This window comes from Sesamum indicum, linkage group LG6 (genome assembly GCF_026168435.1).
Source record: "Sesamum indicum cultivar Baizhima isolate 11 linkage group LG6, ASM2616843v1, whole genome shotgun sequence".
NCBI classification, from domain to species: Eukaryota; Viridiplantae; Streptophyta; class Magnoliopsida; order Lamiales; family Pedaliaceae; genus Sesamum; species Sesamum indicum.
The window spans coordinates 18559576-18580607 of NC_142662.1; the positions used below are offsets into that span (position 1 = coordinate 18559576).

At 32.2% G+C, this 21032-nt stretch overlaps 1 protein-coding gene across 1 annotated transcript; it reads right to left on the reverse strand.

Annotated features, from left to right (window-relative positions):
• Positions 1-690: 690 nt before the first annotated feature.
• LOC105164175 (uncharacterized) lies at positions 691-6017 on the reverse strand. Its single transcript, XM_088881426.1, has 3 exons — positions 3270-6017; positions 2300-2383; positions 691-1504 (listed from the first exon to the last, which is right to left on the reverse strand). Exons 1-3 carry the CDS (start codon positions 3983-3985, stop codon positions 832-834), a joined length of 1473 nt encoding a protein of 490 aa, XP_088737552.1. The 5' UTR covers positions 3986-6017; the 3' UTR covers positions 691-831.
• Between the last annotated feature and the right edge of the window lie 15015 nt (positions 6018-21032).

Consider the following 21032-nt stretch of genomic DNA (forward strand, 5'->3'; position numbering starts at 1 on the left):
TAGGGGTCAGCACCAAATTCCCCGTTTAGATACAGATGAATTTAACAAAAAAAAGGTCAGGAAAAATGATTTCCCTACATAAATATTGGTGAGGGAAATAACATTTTAGGGTGATTATATCTACACCGCCTAGAGAAAATTTCAATCTATCTTTTACCCAAAAATAAATAAAAATTATACTTTCATCTTTTTTGAAAATATTCAAAATGCGCATATAAAAACATATAAAAATATCCAATATTGAAAATAACTATTTGTTCTGAAAACTTAAATGCACATATAAAGTAATAAATTCGTGAAAGAACACATTGAATGACATATAAAAAATAAGTATTGTTATATTTATATTATAACGTTCATGAAATTTTATATATAATTGAGAGATTAATTGACAATTATCAAGAAAAATATAAATAAATTATAGGTTGAAATTCAATATATTAAAATTTAAAGGGATTAAATTGAAGTTGTATAAAATATTTGGGGTTAAATTATTAAATTAGCAAATTAGGACATGCAGTTAGAGTTTTCATACAAATTAACATAAAACAAAGAAAAATAATAAAGATAGACATCCAGCAACACTTGGCCCCTAGGTTGTAGAGGATGCTTTTAACGAAATGGGGATTTTTTTTCTTTAATTTAAATAAAACAGAGGGTTTTTTACTAATAAAATTAACTCATAAAAATTTGGCGTTGTTTCACCAAAATAAATTGAATGTTACCCATTTGACAGTACAAATACAAAATCAGTGAAAATTAATGAAAATAACAATACAGATATCATTACTGGAGATGAGACAGCTCATGTCGAGAAATTTGAGGATACGTTCACTTAATTAGTTTAAGGGCTCTTGAAATGAAGCTAACGAGGGCAGCGATCAAGATGATCATCCAGAAAATCATAGATGTCATAATCCCTTTACTGTGGAACACATTCTTAGATGTGACAAGCGCAACAATTGACAAATATTCTCCAACTACAAAACACACAGTGATGTATGCACAATATAGCCCCGTGGTCCATGCAAAGGAGTCAACCTTGAAAGCTTGTAATACCATTAAGATGGTAGCAATAGAAGAGAAGAATGACTGTGTATTTAACCACATCAGATCTCGGAATTTCTTACGATCCAAATCATAAAGAATTGTTTCTCCGGGCTTATGTGTGGAGCCGGCTGAAGAAGTAGTGTTGGATGTGGCTTCATTTGGACCCCAATCTTGCCACATCCCTCCAGGAGGAGTTAACGCAACCTGAAACGTTATGGTAGCGAATACTGATGCCATTACTATAATGCCACTTCTCAATTCTGTGAACCATTTTTGTTTTGCATTTCGATCGTCTTCCTCTTGGCTACTTAAGCTTGATGAAGTATCCGGAGGGGAGTGTTGGAGCCCAGTCTGGACGTTTGTTGGAGCCCGATCTGTGCGTCTGTCGGTATCATTTGGGATCGTGAACCCCCCACATGTGTAATTGTCTCTTCTATATATGCATCGTTTGAGTTAAATGCATCCACGAACAACATGTCCAATGGCCTGAGGCCATTTGAATTCTCTGCATTCACATTCAAATTCTACAACTTCACTAAATATTCTACTGTCTGCAAAATAATCAAAATTTTAGTTATGTTTGAATCAAATGAGAAGCGTGTTCAGGGCATATTACTACAAAATAAATAATTAAATTACGTTTTGAAAGAATAATTTCCTAGCATAAAATTATTATTTCGTCATATAATGTTAATGCGTGAAAAATAATTTGTTGCTCCTCACGAATAAGATTGTTAGGCTTATTCTCTAATAATGTGAGGAAACCTAATTTCCTTACATAAATATTGGCGAGGAAAAGAATATCCTTGCAGATAAATGGTGTACCGAAAGTAATGCTTATGACAAATCAACATTTCTTGGTAATATATATGTATAAATATATATAAAGTTAATTACATCTAAACCGCCTATAAAAATATCAATTATATATATAGAAATCAAACTCACAACTTTTTTAAAAAATACCTAATTTTAATTACATCTCCTTTTTGTTAGAGTTTCAAATGAAAAAATATTGACATCGATAAAAAATTTAAGTGCAATATCCATGAAAATGGATTAGCCCAAAAAAGACGAAGCAGACCAAAAGAAAAAAACCTGCAAAACCCCATATAAAAGCTAGTTGTTGATGGCCATCTCCCACCAATTGGAGTTCCAATTCTAAGAGGCCCAAACTAAGAGATACCCTTATGAAGTCAGGCGGGACACGTCCACAAGGAATTTAGATGACAAATTTATCTAGGATTACCTACTTAACGTCACCAAGAGATCTGCCAGAATGTATAAATTCCAATAATCAAAACTAGGACACGTGACAACAGGACGAGACAAGCTGGAAGCATACTATTGTTAAGGTAACTTTCTATTCATGGATAAAATAGACCTCCATACAGAGGGTGCCTCTAACTGAATCCCAAAAGATGGGAGATCCTGCCACCTCACCTAAATGAAGATAAGGATAAGCTTTTGCCTCCAAAGCGAGTCCATATGTTAGCAGGAGGACATGAGCTGGAGACGTCTTTATCCTTAAAATAACCTCCAGTTTGAGAAATTCTACAAGAGGAGGATATCCTCTTAACTGCCTTGTTAAGATTTTATTTTATTTTTTTCTAAAAACCATTGGACTCTAGCTATAAGAAGAGGACTCCTCCAAGAATATGGAAGGATTCGACCTTATCCTGTCCGCATGGGATGGGGGGGAGGATTGGACTATAAATTGCGGGCTTCCTACATAGAGTTGAGAAACCAAGGCCCAACTTATGTATAAGGTACTTTTTCTTTTCTTAAAATAAAAAAAAAATAAAACTATCGAATATTTTATTTCAATTAATATATAAATTACATGTATAGAATTTTTTATTCAGTAAAACAAAGGTCAAACTGCATAAAATCCCATATGTTTTGAAAATTCAGCTAAAAAATATATTATTACTTTTTTATTTTAATGAACGTTGAAGTTATTTCTGTATAGCTGTGGGATCAAATTAACTTATTACAACCATTAAATTATGAAAGATTAAAGGGCTAGATTTTATAAATTTTAAAATTATATGTGTAGAATTATAAATTATAAAAAAACAAAATTATTATTTTAAAATACAAAATATAACTAAATTAACCCTCTACCCCCCATCTCCCAACTTCCGCCAAATGGACTCTAATACAAGATAAAAGACATTTATTATACACTAAAGCGTGTGTACACTAAATAATACAGCTAGAAGATGCAATAAGATTTTGTAAGAAAAAATCTTCTCGATTTAGGGGAAACCTGAAATTGTCTGTTGGCTGTTGCAAGATGTAGAATTGTGTTGCCTTCCCGATCACCTACATTCAGCAAACCTTCAACTGACGATCCAAGTTTCTGATCAATCAAGAATTTGAGTGCCTCATGCTGGTGGTGTTTCACTGCAAGATGTAGAACAGTCTCTTGATGAAAAGTCACCTCGTTTGCAGCGTCTGGATAATTGACAAAGAGCAGGTCAATGACTTCAATTTTACCACTGACCATGGCAGAATGAAGTGCAGTTTTCCCGTCCCTATCTTTCTTCATGCACACCTCCACAACAGCAAAATTCTGCTTCACAAACTCAAGCATAAATTGGACGATCTCCAAGTGGGCATTGGCCGAAGCCAAGTGCAGCGGGCTGTAACCGTCTCGATTGAGTTGAGAGAGTTGGTGGGCAGAAATTATGCTCAGCCTTATATATTCTCGGCAAAATTGCAAAATTGGTCCCGTAAGTATGGGGGGTGGCAGAATTGGGACCGTAAGTACAGGACTAGCAATTTTAGTCCTGTAAGTATTGATTTTTTGGCAATTTTGGTCCTTCCGACCAAAAAGTGCCCAAAAACGCAGCGGAGAGATTTGGGGCTTAGGGTTCCGACGTCCACGTGCGCAACTTAAACACGTAGGAGCTTGCGTGGCGAATGACATGGCTTTAGGCGGGAAAAAGAGCTCCTATTCCCGCTTTTTTCACCGTATGTAAGATCTCTCTCTCTCTATCTCTCATTTTTGCTGCTGCAAATGAAGTTGCAGGTGAAAAAAACAGCAAAAATGTCTTCTTTATCATTCTTGCATACATACCTGAAGGATGTCGATGATGCTGTTGACCCACATCTAGAGCGGATAAAGAATGAGGCCATTGGAGATGACAGCGATGAGGAGGTGATGCTCCTATTTTGCTCAGCGATGAGAAAAACAGCAGTTGATTTGGTTGGAGGTTCTTGAGAGATTGTCCACTGCAGATAAGGAGCGATTGGGCTTTCTGTTCAGCACTTAGTGGAGAGCTATCAACATGTTTTGTTTCGGTGCCCCTTCTCTAGGCACTACTTGAGATTCGCTTCACTTGGCCCCATCAGTCACCAGTGGGGATTCTAGAAGATGGCATGGAAAACACCTGCTCAGTACCTGCTATATAACACAAAAGACTGAAGGCTTAGTGCCAAATTATCCCCTAAACTCCTAAGTCGTACCTGATCAACAATGCTGCTAACCAAACAATCCGGTGAACTCCTAATGCCTTGGAATCTACGCTTGTTTCCTCAATCCAAATATGGTACATCATGAAGACAGGGATGAAAGCACCAGGATTGAAGAAGAAAGCTGAAGGAAGAAGGTGATGAACAGAGCCTGGAAGTCTAGTCTCTGTCGAAGAAAGTTGCTATTTCACAGAGGAAAGTTGTCGTTTTACAACTTGCACTAACACTTTTATTAGTAAGGAGCAATCGTGTTTCTCCTAACACAATTCTTGTAGAAGTGAGATTTTATTAGTTGATTAGCAGCTAGTCATTGGGTTTGTTAGTAACTACCTTCAAATATAATCACTGTACTTCTTCCCCATTTTTATCTGAGAGATACTGAAATGGAACTCGATTTCTTGATTTTATTTTCTTGCTTCTCGACACACCAAAGACATTTTTGCTGTTTTTCTTCACCTGCAACTTCATTTGCAGCATCAAAAATGAGAGAGAGAGAGAGAGAGCTCTTACATACGGTGAAAAAAGCGGAAAGATGAGCTCTTTTTCCCACCTAATGCCACGTCATTGGCCACGCAAGCTCCTACGTGTTTAAGTTGCGGACGTGGACATCAGACCCCTAAGCCCCAAATCTCTCCGTCGCGTTTTTGGGCAATTTTGGTCGGAAGGACCAAAATTGCCAAAAAATCAATACTTACAGGACTAAAATTGCCAGTCCTGTACTTACGGTCCCAATTCTGCCACCCCCATACTTATGGGACCAATTTTGCAATTTTGCCTATATTCTTGCACAAACTCCGCCTGCCTAGGGGTGGCAACGAGTCGAGCTCGGCCATTTTTGTTGAGCTCGAGCTCGAGCTCGACTCTGCAACTTCAAGCTCGAGCTCGAGCTCGAGCTCGCCGAGCTCGCCCAGGTTGAGCTCGAGCTCGAGCTCGACACTGCATTCCCAAGCTCGAACTCGAGCTCGAGCTCGAGAAATTGAGCCCAAGCTCGAGCTCGAGCTCGTCAGCTCGACAGCGCCTGGACCACGCGAACCACTCCAGGGTGCCTCAGGCGGACGAGTCGAGCCGCATTTGGCCGAATCACATCCAAAAATACACAAATGGAGATGTTATCTCCGACGTCACCGGCGACTCAATAGATGATTCTGCAGTTTCAGATTGACATAATTGAGCCCATGACTGCAAAAATTCCTCAATCTCTTCAACGATGTGAAGAGTTTTTAGAGCGCGGCCACGACGACATTTGTGATATTGGCAGGGATCTCTTTCTTCTTGTAGAGAGTTTGCAATTCTCTCCTTGTGGTGGGGGGGGGGGAGAGGGGGAGGAGAAGTGGTGGGTGGCGGGTGGCGGTGGCGGTGGCGGAGGGAGAGATGGATTTGGGGCTAGGGTTCTAAGGATTTGGGGAAGAAAAAAGATTGGAGAAAGAATGGAGATTAGAAAGAGAAAGAGAGAAAGAAAAAGAAAGAAGAAACGAGAAAAAGAGAGAGAAAGAGATGGGTGTTGACTTTTGTTGTATTATTATTATTATTATTATTATTATTTTATTATTATTAGTATTAGTATTAGTATTAGTATTAGTATTAGTATTAATGTATTATTATTATTATTATTATTATTTTAAATTATGAGATTGAATCATCAAATTATTACATAGATATAGTTGAAATTAATATATATTCACAATTTGCAAAACTTATATATTGATAAATGTTAGTATAACATTGATCTAACTATCATTTCACATTGTTGAACAACATGGGTTAATCGAACCATCAAAATTCAGATCAGACCGTTAGATATGATCAAACTTACATAAAAATACGTTTGGTAAAGTTCTAAACTTATTGGATATACGGATATCGAGATATCCTACTCAAAACATAAGAGTAATCATTCAAGACGGTGTATCGTTAAATCAGGCCATGTGATTTTAAATCATACCATCAGATATAATCTAATGAACACAGTCTTGTATATATTTAAATTTCGTATGAATCGGATGCCCGAATTTTAAGATATGGTAATTATTGATTAAATTTTTTAATCTCATTATATATATAATAAAATAATAATTAGAATTGTTCAACCATCATCATCATCATCATCATCATCATTATTATTATTATTATTATTATTATTATTAGATTAATTCATATATAGAATTACTAAATTTTGACATAAATTTATAAATAATAAAAAATCATAAGTGAATTACTTGCCAATTTAAAAAATGTATAACGTAATACAAATATATATTAAAATATAACATAAAGATATTATAATAATTTTAATTATAAAAAATATTATAATTTACTAAGTTGTTGATTGAATTTATTTTTATATAAAGATCAAATGTATAAATAAAAGTACCATAATTTATTATTATCCAAAATAAAATATATGATGTTGATTAATAATTATAATATATGATCAATTTATATTATAAAACTGATTAAATATTAAATATAAAATTAAATATATAAAGAATTCAAAAATAAATATATATATATAAAAAAAAATAAAAAATATTCACCAGCTCGCGAGCCAGCTCGCGAGCTGGTGAACACTTCAAACCCAGCTCGAGCTCGAGCTCGATAGGAGCTCGAGCTCGAGCAGGCTCGACTTGAGCTCGAATTTTTCGAGCTCGAGTCGAGCTCAAAGTCGAGCCGGCTCGTCGAGCTCGCGAGCCGGCTCGACTCATCTGCCACCCCTACGCCTGCCCAAACATGGAAGCCCGGTGCAAAGGAGTCTCAACACACCCGCATGAGTGAAGTTTTTGAAGGATTGAATCATCTTCGCCAACTGCATCATAAAGGGCTTCTACATTTCCTGAGCGAGCGGCCTCCAACAATTTGCCCTCCATTAATGGCTGTGGAAATCCTCCAATATGCTTACACGCTGGATAGATTTCTTCATAATATATAGAGATTATCTTAGTTTGATTGTATTTACTTGGTCAACTGTTTAACTCTTTTAATAGTACTAATCGTCGTGCACCTTTCAACTGTATGCATATAAAAAAATAATATTTCACACTTTTAATTATGTTATCAATAAAAATAAAATATATAAATTAATACATCATATTATTTTAAAAAAATAAAGGAAAAAGAGTATTATATAAAACCATTGTTTTTTTAGTGACGATTTCTTTTTTTTTTTAATATTAATATATACTGTTATTTTTTGAATTATTATTATTCAAAATTAGACATTTATGACGATTCATCCAACAACAAAAGATAGTAATAAAGTTGTCAGCAGAGATGAATGTCTGAATGAAAATATTGTCGGAGTATGATGGCTTTGTTGCTTGCACAAATTCCTTTCCTTAATGACACATACAAGATCCAACAAAAAGGCATTAAATTTGTCACCTTTGCTAGAACTTTGGTCATAATTTGTTTGTTATGTAACACCCCAGACCTGCCATGAAAACTATCGAAATGGATCCCACAATCTGAGCAATAATTCAACCAATTCAATTTAAATTTTGTGAATGCTGAATGCTGCTTCAGCCAAGAAGCCTGTGAAATCAGATTGTTAGTAATATACTAGAAAGTGACAACCAATGTTGACTACATAATTATGGAAAAAGACGTGCTCTTTCTGTTTATAATTTAACGAAAATGATTAATGGGATGTAAGTTGCAATATTTTTAGATTTATGCGACTAAAGTTGTTGAGTCGTAAAATAATGAGACCAAAATTATAAATGATCTAAGTTATGAGGCGTAAATTGCATTTTTCCCTTCAGATGGCAAATGAAAAATGAAAAATGAAAAATGGGGATGTGATCTTATATAAAAAATATTTACACGACTAATGTTCAACAAGCCCAATTTCACATGTTAGCTGTGGTCCATTTCCTTCTTACCCGCTTTCAAATATAGAATTTATTAATATTTTAAAGTTGGGTAACATTTAAGCCATGTACATATCCGCCTAATTCATACCAAAATGTTTCTTCCATATCTCTTCGTCTGAATAAAATTTTAGTTTAAAAAAATAATTATTTTGTGTGTATATTTTTGAAAATAGTTGTAATGACTTAATTGGGTTTAGCCCCTAAAAAAGGCTACTTATTTTTAACTTTAATAGGATGTTAGTGGTTTTAGCCCATCAAAAAGGGTAAATTACAATTACATCTCTTGAAGTTTGTTATTTATAAATATCTTCCTATTATTTGAAAAATTATAAATACGCTTTTAATTTTAACGTCCATCTAACAATAAGCACATTCAATTGGCCTCCATTATGTTTCTATCTGTTGATTAGAGTAGCTAAGAAATAATTGAAAGCAAATGGCAAATGGTGGAAAAATTGCAATTTACATCTCATCAGCAGATTTAGTCCCACAAGTCAAAAAAAATTGTAATTTACGTCCCATTATCAGTTTTCATTAAATTCATGGAAGGAGTACATGCACGTGCTTTGCACATGCCTCTTCGGCTAGTAAGATTGAAGCCTTATTCGGTTAGTAAGATTGATGGACAATCTCTGCCAATGAGGCTTTACTCGGTTAATAAGATTGAAGCCTCACAACTTTTAGATTGTGAGTTCGAGTTCAACAAATGAAATTAGTTGTTTAATTTTATAGTATGTTGTTATGTTTTTGTCTCATTTACACGTATTCGTCATTTTGAGTTGTTGATGTATTAAATACAAATTTAAATTATTGATATATTGAATCAATATTTGAGTAATATAATAAATTGCTTATCATTCGAGAAAAAAGAAAAGGGAATAAGGTTGTTGATTGAATGACTAATTATTAAAAATGATATAGAATATGTTTCTAATATTTATTTTTTTGGATAAATGCTACATATTGTCCCTTAAATTTTCATTTAGAATTATTTTAGTCCCTAAAATTTATTTCTTGACTTTAACATTCTTAAATGTTTAGTTTTTATCTTAGTTTGGTCCTTCTCTGACCAATTTCCTACGAAAATGTGGTCGAATTTTGACTCTTTGGGGTAAAATTGTTAATAAGTTTGATTAAGTTCCTTAAGTTACTAATTTGTCAAATTAATCATTTTTTTAAATAACAAAGTAACTGTTTTATAACTTTTATGCTTGTAATTATCTTATGGGAATAATGAAAATTTTGAACTCTTGTGAATGTAATAATAATAATATATTACTTAATTTAAAATTGTTGGGTGGATAACCCCCAGTGATTCGTTTCACCAAATACCTATCAACTATTACAAGGTATAACAATAGAGTACAAAACTCCTTAATACAGACCAAGATATATAAAAATATAAGAAAGAACAGAAGTAAAGAACAAATCAAATAGAAAGAACAAATCTGATTTTGAGAAACGGCTCAGGTTGTCGCCAGACCCAACCACCAAGGTACGAATTCCTTTGTCACTGAGACTTATACACCAAGAGTAAAGGGGCCAAACCTACGGTTACACCACTGTCAGCCGTACCACAGATCACGGAGACCTCGCCTCTCACAATGGGTCACAAAAACACTTTATATGGATGATATGAGAGGAATAATAAGAGCTAGTATACTGCTGTGTATTTTCTCCGAGGAAGAAGACGGAGTATATATAAGGTTCAAGACGGATTGAGAGAATGGTAGGTGAGGAAACTTTCCAACAAAGCCATTGGATTGGCTTTGGAAAGTTTCCTTCCAAAACGTCGGTAGAAGAAGAAGGTAGAGGCAGGAGTATCCATGGAGGATAATAGACTTTAGAGAGAGAAGAGAGATTTCAGCGGCGCAAGAAGAAATGGGGAAAATAGCAGATTAGGGTTAGGGCTGCAGACAATAAGTAGTGGGCGAACCGGGTCGGGTTACCGGGTAGAATAAGTGGGCAGCCTGGTGGGTTTGGGCCTTTACTCAGCTGGGCCTACCTTATTGGTCATTTGAGCCATATAAACTTTACAAAAATAAACAGGTCTCTTTTTTAAAAATAGTTTTAAAAAAAACCAAAATTATGATAAGCTTTATAAAACTTATCTGATCTGAAAATATAACAAAAATTTTAAATCTGTAATTTTTTATTTTACGATGTAAGATACATCTAAAAAGGTTAAAACTTAACAAAGGTAGATTATACTTTTGAACTAGATTATTTGGTGGATTTTATATATGTATAATTTATTTTTAGAGGTTTTATTAATATATAGCACCATTTTATAGAAAACTAATATAGCTCCATTTTATAGAAAAAAATTTATAAAAATCTTTTGAAATGAATTTTATATATATTTAAAATCCACCAAATAGTATAGTTAAAAGTATATTTCACCAATTTTTTCTTTAAAATTGTAGCTATTAATATTTAATAAATATTATTAAATTTTAATTTTATTGACTTATGTTTAACTCTTAAGAATAAAAAATAGACTTAAATTTTTTAATTATATTTTCTGAGTATATAATTTTTATAAAATCTATTCATAATTTGATTTTTTTTTTCACTTTTGAAAATGTAAACAAAAAGAGACTACTTAATTTTATGTGAAGCAATATGCTGTTATGTTTACAAAAGTTCATATTTTTATTTTTCATACTATATAACTACGTCATGTTCACCATATAAAAATATAAAAAAAATAGTTTTCTTTCTAAAAAAAAACTGTTTTGATAATTATATAAATTTAAGGGTCTAAAATGATAAAATCAAACTTAAACTAACTATTTTATCCTCCAAAAAGTCAAAATCTGGTGATATTTGCCAAAAACTGGTTAGAGGGACCAAATTGAGATAAAAACTAAAATTTAAGGATGCTAAAGTAAGAAATGAACTCGAGGGACTAAATTGATTTTAAATAAAAACTTAAGGGGCCAAATATAATATGTACTCTTAATTTTTTAGGATAAATTATATTGATACTCCCCGAGGTTAGATCAAATTACACAAACTGAGTGTTTGTATAAATTTTGTATTAAATAAGGGATATAGTTATAATTATAAATATAACCTCAAGGGCGTAACTATAAATTTGTAAAAGTAGAGGATGTTTGTATATTCTAACACAATCATATAGGGTGTCAATGTAATTTACTATTTTTTATAAAGATAATACGAAGAATAAATTTTTATTTTAATCAAAAGAAAAAAATTCGAAAAATAAATTAGATATACATAAATACAGGCCATAAGTGATTCACGGCCCAATGATTCTAATTATCTTGGATATTACAAATTGAATTTAGGCCCATACCCTTAATATCTGATTAGGATTGATTGACAGTTGTCAGGCCAAAATCAAAACAGTCTGTTCACACACAACAGTATAATTTTTTGATTGAGAGACAGTTGTCAGCCCAAAATCAAAACAGTATGTTCACACACAACGGTACAATTTTTTGTTCGATACAAATAGGTTGCTCCCACCCCATTTTGGTTCTCATTTTCATCTCTCTCTTTAGTTTTTTCGTATGCTTGGTTTTCTTTTCAATTCTCAATTAGGTCATTTTTCCTCGCTAGCGAGAGAGGGAAATTCTTTTCCGATTTTTGATTTTTCATAGTTTTTCAACTTCTCACTTGTATTTGTTTTCAATTCTTTTGAGTGGAATGAATGGGATTCGGAAGTGGTACGATCGATCGAAGACGCAATGATGGAAGAATACTCTCGGAAACTCCATCGAAACACATCAAAAGGAGAAGAGGTGAATATGCAGATAGCGTGTGGTATTGTGAGTTACATTCTTATTTTTATTATGTTTTGTGTGTTCTTGATACTTCTTTTTTCAGTTTTTGATTCAATTTTTTATTTTTTCTTACTTTATACCTTTTTGTTACTAAATCTTTTATTATTTATATTATTTTATTTTGTGTTTTAGCGAATACTTTCTTGAACTTTTGTATTTCTTTCCCCATATTTTATATTTCAATCTTTTGAATGTTTTTTGTTTTGGTTTATTCTTTCTTCTTGTTTATATGTTTGATTTTTATTATTTTAATCTTCTTTGTGTTTTCTTGATAGTTCTTGATTTTAACTTTTATATTTTTCCATATTTTTATTTTTTAATTTTCTGATTTTTTCCATTTTGCTTTCTTTTTTTTCTATGTTTTGATCTTCCTTGATTTTTCTGATGTCATTTTTATATTTTATATATATATTTTTTTTTGTTTTCAGTTCGGTTACTCATTATTATTTTTCTCGTAGTTGATTCTCTTATAGTATCTTATACAGGTACTTTGAGGTAACTAATCAATTCCTTTTTCTGGGAGTTAACTCTTCTCATGAAGCATGCTTAATTTATGTAGTAGTCTCTTCTTCTAATCGGGAAGAGTATGAAATTGATATGTACACCAAACTAATGAGAGCTACACCAAAACTCATGAGAGCGCCTATTGTATGTGTGCTTCATGACCCATGTGTTGATAAGGCTTTATCTGAATGTAATTGTGTGTTCTTTGTTAAATTGTGTTGCAGAGCATCTACAAATTCTTAGTTACAAAATTATACTGACTGCAAGTTCCCAAGTTCCAAAGTGGATTTGTCATTGAAATGGCTAGTATGAGAATAGGACTCAAAAGATTCATCTTGGTTCTTGATTACATATTAATATATCTTGGTTTCTTTCTTTCCAAATCTTACATTAGTTTCTAGTTGTCTTGAAGAAAATGTCTACAATTATGGGAGCCCTGATCCATTGAAGTTTATTGCACAATGCAAACCATGTTATATTGACGGTTGGGAATCAAGAATGGTTGTGATGGATCTCCTATTGGTAATACTGTAAGTCATGCTTTTGGACTTGGATTTGTATCTTTTGTCACCTATTTTCATGTTTTGTAGCAAATTTAATGTATAGTAGTTCAAGAAACCTATCTCAAAAGAAGTTCTTTATCTACATGATTTTCCAAGTCTGACATCATTCTCTACAAAAAAGGATATTTTAACATGAAGGAAAGAAAAGTGTTTTCTACAGATGACTTTCTAATTAGGTGGTTCTCAGGTTCTATTAAGATGGTGGTGCTTTCTTAAAAGTAGTAATTTGAGATCTTATATTGCTGCTAAGATTGTAGTTAATTCTTATTTAATGATCGTCGCATCCTCTTTTTAAGCGTTTTTAGTTGGAAAAAATAGAACGTAAAATCTTTCCTTGAAGTATATATGTAGGTCATTGCTAGAGCTCCAAATAGTGTTTCCTTTTAAGGTCATTGCTGTTGATTATGAAAGGCAAAGGAAAGTGTTAGACCCAAATCAGTTTTTTTTGTCTTGTTCAATATTTTTTGTACATGTCCTAGCTTTAGAATAGAATTTAAGAGGTGTCCTAGTTTTAGGTGGAATTTCTTCAGGAAATCAAATGCATACATGTGTCTTGTTTCAAAGCTGCGTTGGTGCTTAAATGATGGTTGGAGATCAACAATTGTTATTGGCTGAAAATTATCTGTATCTCTTTCTTTGATTTGATCGGAATTAGGAGTCATGTTTGATGTCGGTGGATGCTAATGGCAAATGATAAAGTTTCAAAGTCATCAGTACTACACTGACTTGAGAGGAGATGGTATTTTTGTTTTCTTCAGCATCACCATAATGTGCAAGATGGTTGTGAAGGATCTCCGTACTGCTAATATTGTAAGTCATGCTTTGAGACTTAGATTTGTATTGTTATCTATTTCCATATTTTTGTAGAAAATTTAATATATAGTTGGAACAAACTAATTCGAATGAACTTCTTTATCTGCTTGAATTCCAAGTCAGACATCATTCTCTACAAAGGATGATATTTTGACATGAAGGAAAGAAAAGGGCTGTTTAGAAATGACTTTCTAATGAGGTGGATAAGTCAAAAAAATGATGAGGCTTCCTTAGTAGTAGTAATTTGAGATCCTATATTGCAGCTAAGGTTGTGGTTATTTCTTATTTAATGATCGCCACATCCTCTTCCTAAGCATTCTTAGTTGGGAAAAATAGAACGTAAAGTCTTTCATTGAAGAATATATGTAGGTCATTGCTAGAACTCCACATCCTCTTTCTAAGATCTTAGTTTGGAAAAATATCACTGAAATACATATTTTAATGGTTTTTCTTTCTTAATCGTGGATAGGCAGGCAGAATGCTGCATTTAGGGGATATCATTTGAATTAACAATTGAGTATATGAAGTTGTTTCTGCTTCTAATCGTTGTGCTTGATAACTTATAAAGACTTTCTTCTATTTTATGTTCACACACAACTGTATAATTTTTTGTTCGATACAAATAGGTTACTCCCATCCTATTTTGGTTCTGAATTCATCTTTCTCTTTTGTTTTTCCTTTGATTGGTTTTTTTTCAATTCTGAGTTAGGTTGTTTTTTCTTGCGATCGAGAGAGGGAAATTCTTTTCTGATTTTTGTGTTCATAGTTTTTCAACCTCTCACTTGTATTTGTTTTTAATTCTTTTGAGAGGAATGAATGAGATTCGGAAATGGTCGTACAATTGATCGAAGATGCGGTGGAAGAATACTCTCGAAAACTCCATAGAAACACATCAAATGGAAAAGAGGTGAATATACATATCAACGTGTGGTATTGTGAGATAGAACCTTCTTGTTTTTATTATGTTTTGTGTGTTGTTGATATTTCATTTTTTTAGTTTTTGATTCAATTTGCAATTTCTTGCTTTTTTTACTTTATACCTTTTCGATACTTGACTTTTTTATTATTTATTATTTATTTTGTGTTTTATCGATATTTTCTTTAACTTTTGTTTCCCCCCTCCCTCATATTTTATATTTCAATTTTCTGAATGTTTTTTGTTTTGGTTTATTCTTTCTTCTTGTTTATATGCTTTATTTTTATTATTTTTAATCTTCTTTTGTGTTTTCTTGATAGTTCTTGATTTTAACTTTTGTATTTTCTCATATTTTTATTTTTTAATTTTCTATTTTTTTCCATTTTGCTTTCTTTTTTCCTATGTTTTGACATTCCTTGATTTTTCTGATCATGTTTTCTATGGTTTATTTTTATATTTTATATTTTATTTTCAATTCGGTTGCTCAATATTATTTTTCTCGTAGTTGATTGTCTTATCATATCTTGAATAGGTACTTTTAATTAACTATTAATCCCCTTTTTTGGGGAGTTGACTCTTCTCATGAAGCATGCTTAATTTATATAGTAGGCTCGTCTTCTAATCATGAAGAGTACGAAATTGATGTGTACACTGCGAAACTCATGAGAGTTACACCAAAACTCATGAGAATGGCCTATCGTACGTGTGCTTCACGACCCATGTGTTGATAAATCAACAATTTGAGCATGACTAAGACTTTATGTGAATGTAATTGTGTGTTCTTTGTTAGAATTGTGTAGCAGAGAGCATCTACAAATTCTCAGTTACAAAATTATACTGACTGCAAGTTCCAAAGTGGAGTTTGTCATTGAAATGGTTAGTATGAGAATAGGACTCAAAAGATTCATCTTTTTGGTTCTTGACTAAGACTTTATGTGAATGTAATTGTGTGTTCTTTGTTAGAATTGTGTAGCAGAGAGCATCTACAAATTCTCAGTTACAAAATTATACTGACTGCAAGTTCCAAAGTGGAGTTTGTCATTGAAATGGTTAGTATGAGAATAGGACTCAAAAGATTCATCTTTTTGGTTCTTGATTAAATATTAATATATCTTGCTTTTTTTCTTTCCAAATCTTATATTAGTTTCTAGTTGTCTTGAAGAAAATGTCTACAATTATGGGAACCCTGATCCATTGAAGTTTATTGCACATTACAAACCATCTTATATTGATGGTTGGCAATTAGCAATGGTTGTGATGAATCTCCTATTATTAATACTGTAAGTCATGCTTTTGGACTTGGATTTTTGTCACCTATTTTCATGTTTTGTAGCAAATTTTTAATGTATAGTAGTTGAAGAAACCTATCTCGAAAGAAGTTCTTTATGGACTCAAAAGATTCATCTTTTTGGTTCTTGATTAAATATTAATATATCTTGCTTTTTTTCTTTCCAAATCTTATATTAGTTTCTAGTTGTCTTGAAGAAAATGTCTACAATTATGGGAACCCTGATCCATTGAAGTTTATTGCACATTACAAACCATCTTATATTGATGGTTGGCAATTAGCAATGGTTGTGATGAATCTCCTATTATTAATACTGTAAGTCATGCTTTTGGACTTGGATTTTTGTCACCTATTTTCATGTTTTGTAGCAAATTTTTAATGTATAGTAGTTGAAGAAACCTATCTCGAAAGAAGTTCTTTATCTGTATGAATTTCCAAGTCTGATATCATTCTCTACAATGGAGGATATTTTGACATAAAGGAAAGAAAAGTGTTTTCTACAGATGACTTTCTAATTAGGTGGTTCTCAGGTTCTATTAAGATGGTGGTTCCTTAAGAGCAGTAATTTGAGATCTTATATTGCTGCTAAGATTGTAGTTAATTATTATTCAATGATTGTCACATCCTCTTTTTAAGCTTTTTTAGTTGGGAAAAATAGAACGTAAAATCTTTCATTGAAGTATATATGTAGGTCATTGCTACAGCTCCAAATAGTGTTTCCTTTTAAGGTCATTGCTGTTGATTATGAGAGGCAAAGGAAAGTGTTAGATGAAAGCCTTATGCAAATTTGCTAGATATTATACTCCCAAATCAATTTTTTTTTGTCTTGTTCAATTTATTTTGTACATGTCCTAGCTTTAGAATAGAATTTTAGAGGTGTCCTAGTTTTAGGTGGAATTTCTTCAGGAAATCAAATGCATACATGCGTCTTGCTTCAGAGCTGCTTTGGTGCTTAAACCATGGTTGGAGATCAGCAATTGTTATTGGCTGAAAATTACCTGTATCTCTTTCTTTGATTTGATTGGGATTAGGAGTCATGTTTGATGTAGGTGGATGCTAGAGTACCAATTTAAGGTACATGTCCTAGTATATTTAAATAGTAAAACCAATGGCAAATGATAAAGTTTCAAAGTCATTAGTACTATACTGACTTGAGTGGAAATGGTCTTTTTGTTTGCTTCAGCATCACCATAATGTGCAAGTTGGTTGTGAAGGATATTTGTACTGTTAATACTCTAAGTCATGCTTTGGGACTTATATTTGTATCTTTTGTTATCTATTTCCATATTTTTTGTGGAAAATTTAATATATAGTCGAAGCAAACTAATCCGAATGAACTTCTTTATCTGCGTGAATTCCAAGTCAGACATCATTCTATAGAGGATGATATTTTGACATGAAGGAAAGAAAAGGGCTATTTAGAAATGACTTTCAAATGAGGTGGATAAGTCAGAAAAATGATGAGGCTTCCTTAGTAGCAGTAATTTGAGATCTTATATTGCGGCTAAGGTTGTGGTTATTTCTTATTTAATGTTTGTCAAATCCTCTTCTAAGCATTCTTAGTTGGAAAAATTAGAACTTTCTTTCACTGACATATATAGTTCAATGCTAGGGCACCAATTAGTGTTTCCTATTAAAGTCCATGTACTAATTTAGAAACACCAAAAGTGATGGTAAGTGACAAAGTTTCAATAATATCTGTACTACATTGACTTGAGAGGAAATGGTCTTTTTGTTTGCCAAAAGCTTATCCTCTCTTATTGCTTCAACATCACCAAAGTTTGCAATGGGGTTGTGAAGGATCTCCTACTCTTAATACTGTAAGTTATGCTTGGATTTGTGTTACCTATTTTCATGTTTTGTAGCAAATTTAATGTAGAGTAGTTGAAGAAACCTATCTCAAAAGAAGTTCTTTATCTGCATGACTTTCCAAGTCTGACGTCAATCTCTATAAAGAAGGATATTTTGACATGAAGGAAAGAAAACCGTTGTCTACAGATGATTTTCTAATGAGGTGGTTCTCAGGTTCTTTATGATGATGGTGCTTCCTTAAGAGCAATAATTCGAGATCTTATATTGCAGCTAAGGTTGTAGTTATTTCTTATTTAATGATCGCCACATCCTCTTCCTAAGCATTCTTAGTTGGAAAAAATAGAACGTAAAATCTTTCATTGAAGAATATATGTATGTCATTGCTAGAACTCCACATCCTTTTTCTAAGATCTTAGTTTGAAAAAATATCACTGAAGTACATATTTTAATGGTTTTTCTTTCTTGATCATGGATAGGCGGGCCGAATGCTGCATTTAGGGGATATCATTTGAAATAACAATTGAGTATAGGAAGAAGTTTCTGCTTCTAATCGTTGTGCTCGATAACTTATAAAGTTAGATACTTGTGAACAATATTGGCAATATTGTGTGTAAAGCAAGGGAATGGAAAATTTCATGAGGGTTATTGCTCTTGATTGTGAGAGGGAAAGGGATATATGAAAGCTGATGCAAAATTTGCTGGAAACTTCCCATAGTACGTACGTAGTCTGTACATTGTCTATTATTCAACTTTTGCAGTGTAGTTTTGCTGCTGCTTGTGCGAGAAATTTTGGCTAATTAACATCATGCCAAATCATCTTCAGTTTGATTTAATTGGAAATAGGGAGTCTTATGTTCGATATAGGTAGCAGTAATTAGTATTGCCTTTCAAGGTACATGTTTTAATTTATTTCAATACTAACTACTCATAGTCACTGAGAGTAAATGATCACTGTACGTGTGAAGATATGTTAAAACTTTTGAAGAAATAGTTGTAAAAGTTATAAATATGTTACTGATTTAAATTGTTCTAGAAAGCGTGACTATGATAAAAATTATTTAAGAAATACTGCATAGTTGTTATTGTGACATGTGGATTTTGTCAATTCTATTTTCAAATTCTTTTTCTTGATCGTCTCTTTTACATGTTACTAAGACAATTCTTGTCATAGTTACTGAGGATTAATTTTAATCTGTACTTCATTATGAAAAGTTTGAGCAGAAATAGATAAATGCTTTTATGATTGTGTAGGATGCAGTAGATTATGTGTGATTTCTATTGAAGTTTCATCTCTTTCTTCGTTACATTATAAATTATATAAACATAAATATATTTGAAGTTTCATCTCTTTTTTCGTTACATTATAAATTATATAAACATAAATATATTTTCAAAAGAACAACGTATCTATATCTATAATTTTTTGTTCGATACAAATAGGTTGCTCCCATCCTATTTTGGTTCTTAATTTCATCTCTCTTTTGTTTTTTTTTTAATTTCTTTTGATTGGTTTTCTTTTCAATTCTCAATTGGTTGTTTTTTCTCGCGATCGAGAGGGGGAAATTCTTTTCTGATTTTTGATTGTACATAGTTTTTAAACTTCTCACTTGTATTTCAATTCTTTTGAGCGGAATGAGCGAGATTTGAAAATTGTCGTACAATTGATCGAAGATGCGGTGGAAGAATACTCTCGGAAACTCCACCGAAAACATATCAAATGGAAAAGAGGTGAATATGCAGATCAACGTGTGTATTGTGAGTTAGAACCTTTTTGTTTTTATTATGTTTTGTGTGTTCTTATTACTTCTTTTTTTCAGTTTTTGATTCAAATTTGCAATTTCTTTTTTTCTTATTTTATACCTTTTTGATACTTGACTTTTTTATTATTTATTATTTTACTTTGTGTTTTATCGATACTTTGTTTAACTTTTATTTTTTCCCCATATATTGTATTTCAATTTTCTCAATATTTTTTGTTTTGGTTTATTCTTTCTTCTTGTTTATAGGTTTGATTTTTATTATTCTTAATCTTCTTTTGTGTTTTCTTGATAGTTCTTGATTTTGACTTTTGTATTTTCTCATTATTTTAGTTTTTACTTTTCTGATTTTTCCATTTTGCTTTCTTTTTTTCTATGTTTTGATATTCCTTTATTTTTCTGATGCCATTTTTTCTATGGTTCATTTTTATATTTATTTTCAATTCAGTTCCTCATTATTATTTTTCTCGTAGTTGATTGTCTTATTGTATCTTGAACGGGTACTTTTAAATAACTATTCAATCTCCTTTTTTTGGGAGTTGACTCTTCTGATGAAGCATGCTTAATTTATGTAGTAGTCTCGTCTTCTAATGATGAAGAGTATGAAATTGATGTGTACACCGAAACTCATGAGAGTATGTGTGCTTCATGACCAATGTATTGATAAATCAACAATTTGCACATGACTAAGACTTTATCTGAATGTAATTGTGTAGCAGAGCACCTACAAATTCTCAGTTACAAAATTATACTGACTGCAAACCTACAAATTCTCAGTTACAAAATTATACTGACTGCAAGTTCCAAAATGGAGTTTGTCATTGAAATGGCTACTATGAGAATAGGACTCAAAAGATTCATCTTTTTGGTTCTTTGATTACAGATTAATATATATTGCTTTTCTCTTTCCAAATCCTATATTAGTTTCTAGTTGTCTTGAAGAAAACGTCTACAATTATGGGAGCCCTGATCCATTGAAGTTTATTGCACATTGCAAACCATCTTATATTGATGGTTGGGAATCAGCAATGGTTGTGATGGATTTCCTACTGTTGATACTGTAAGTCATGCAATTGGATTTGAATTTGTATTTTTTGTTACCTATTAAATAAAATATTCAAAATATAAAATTTAAAAATAATAACTACCAATTATTAGTATATATTAT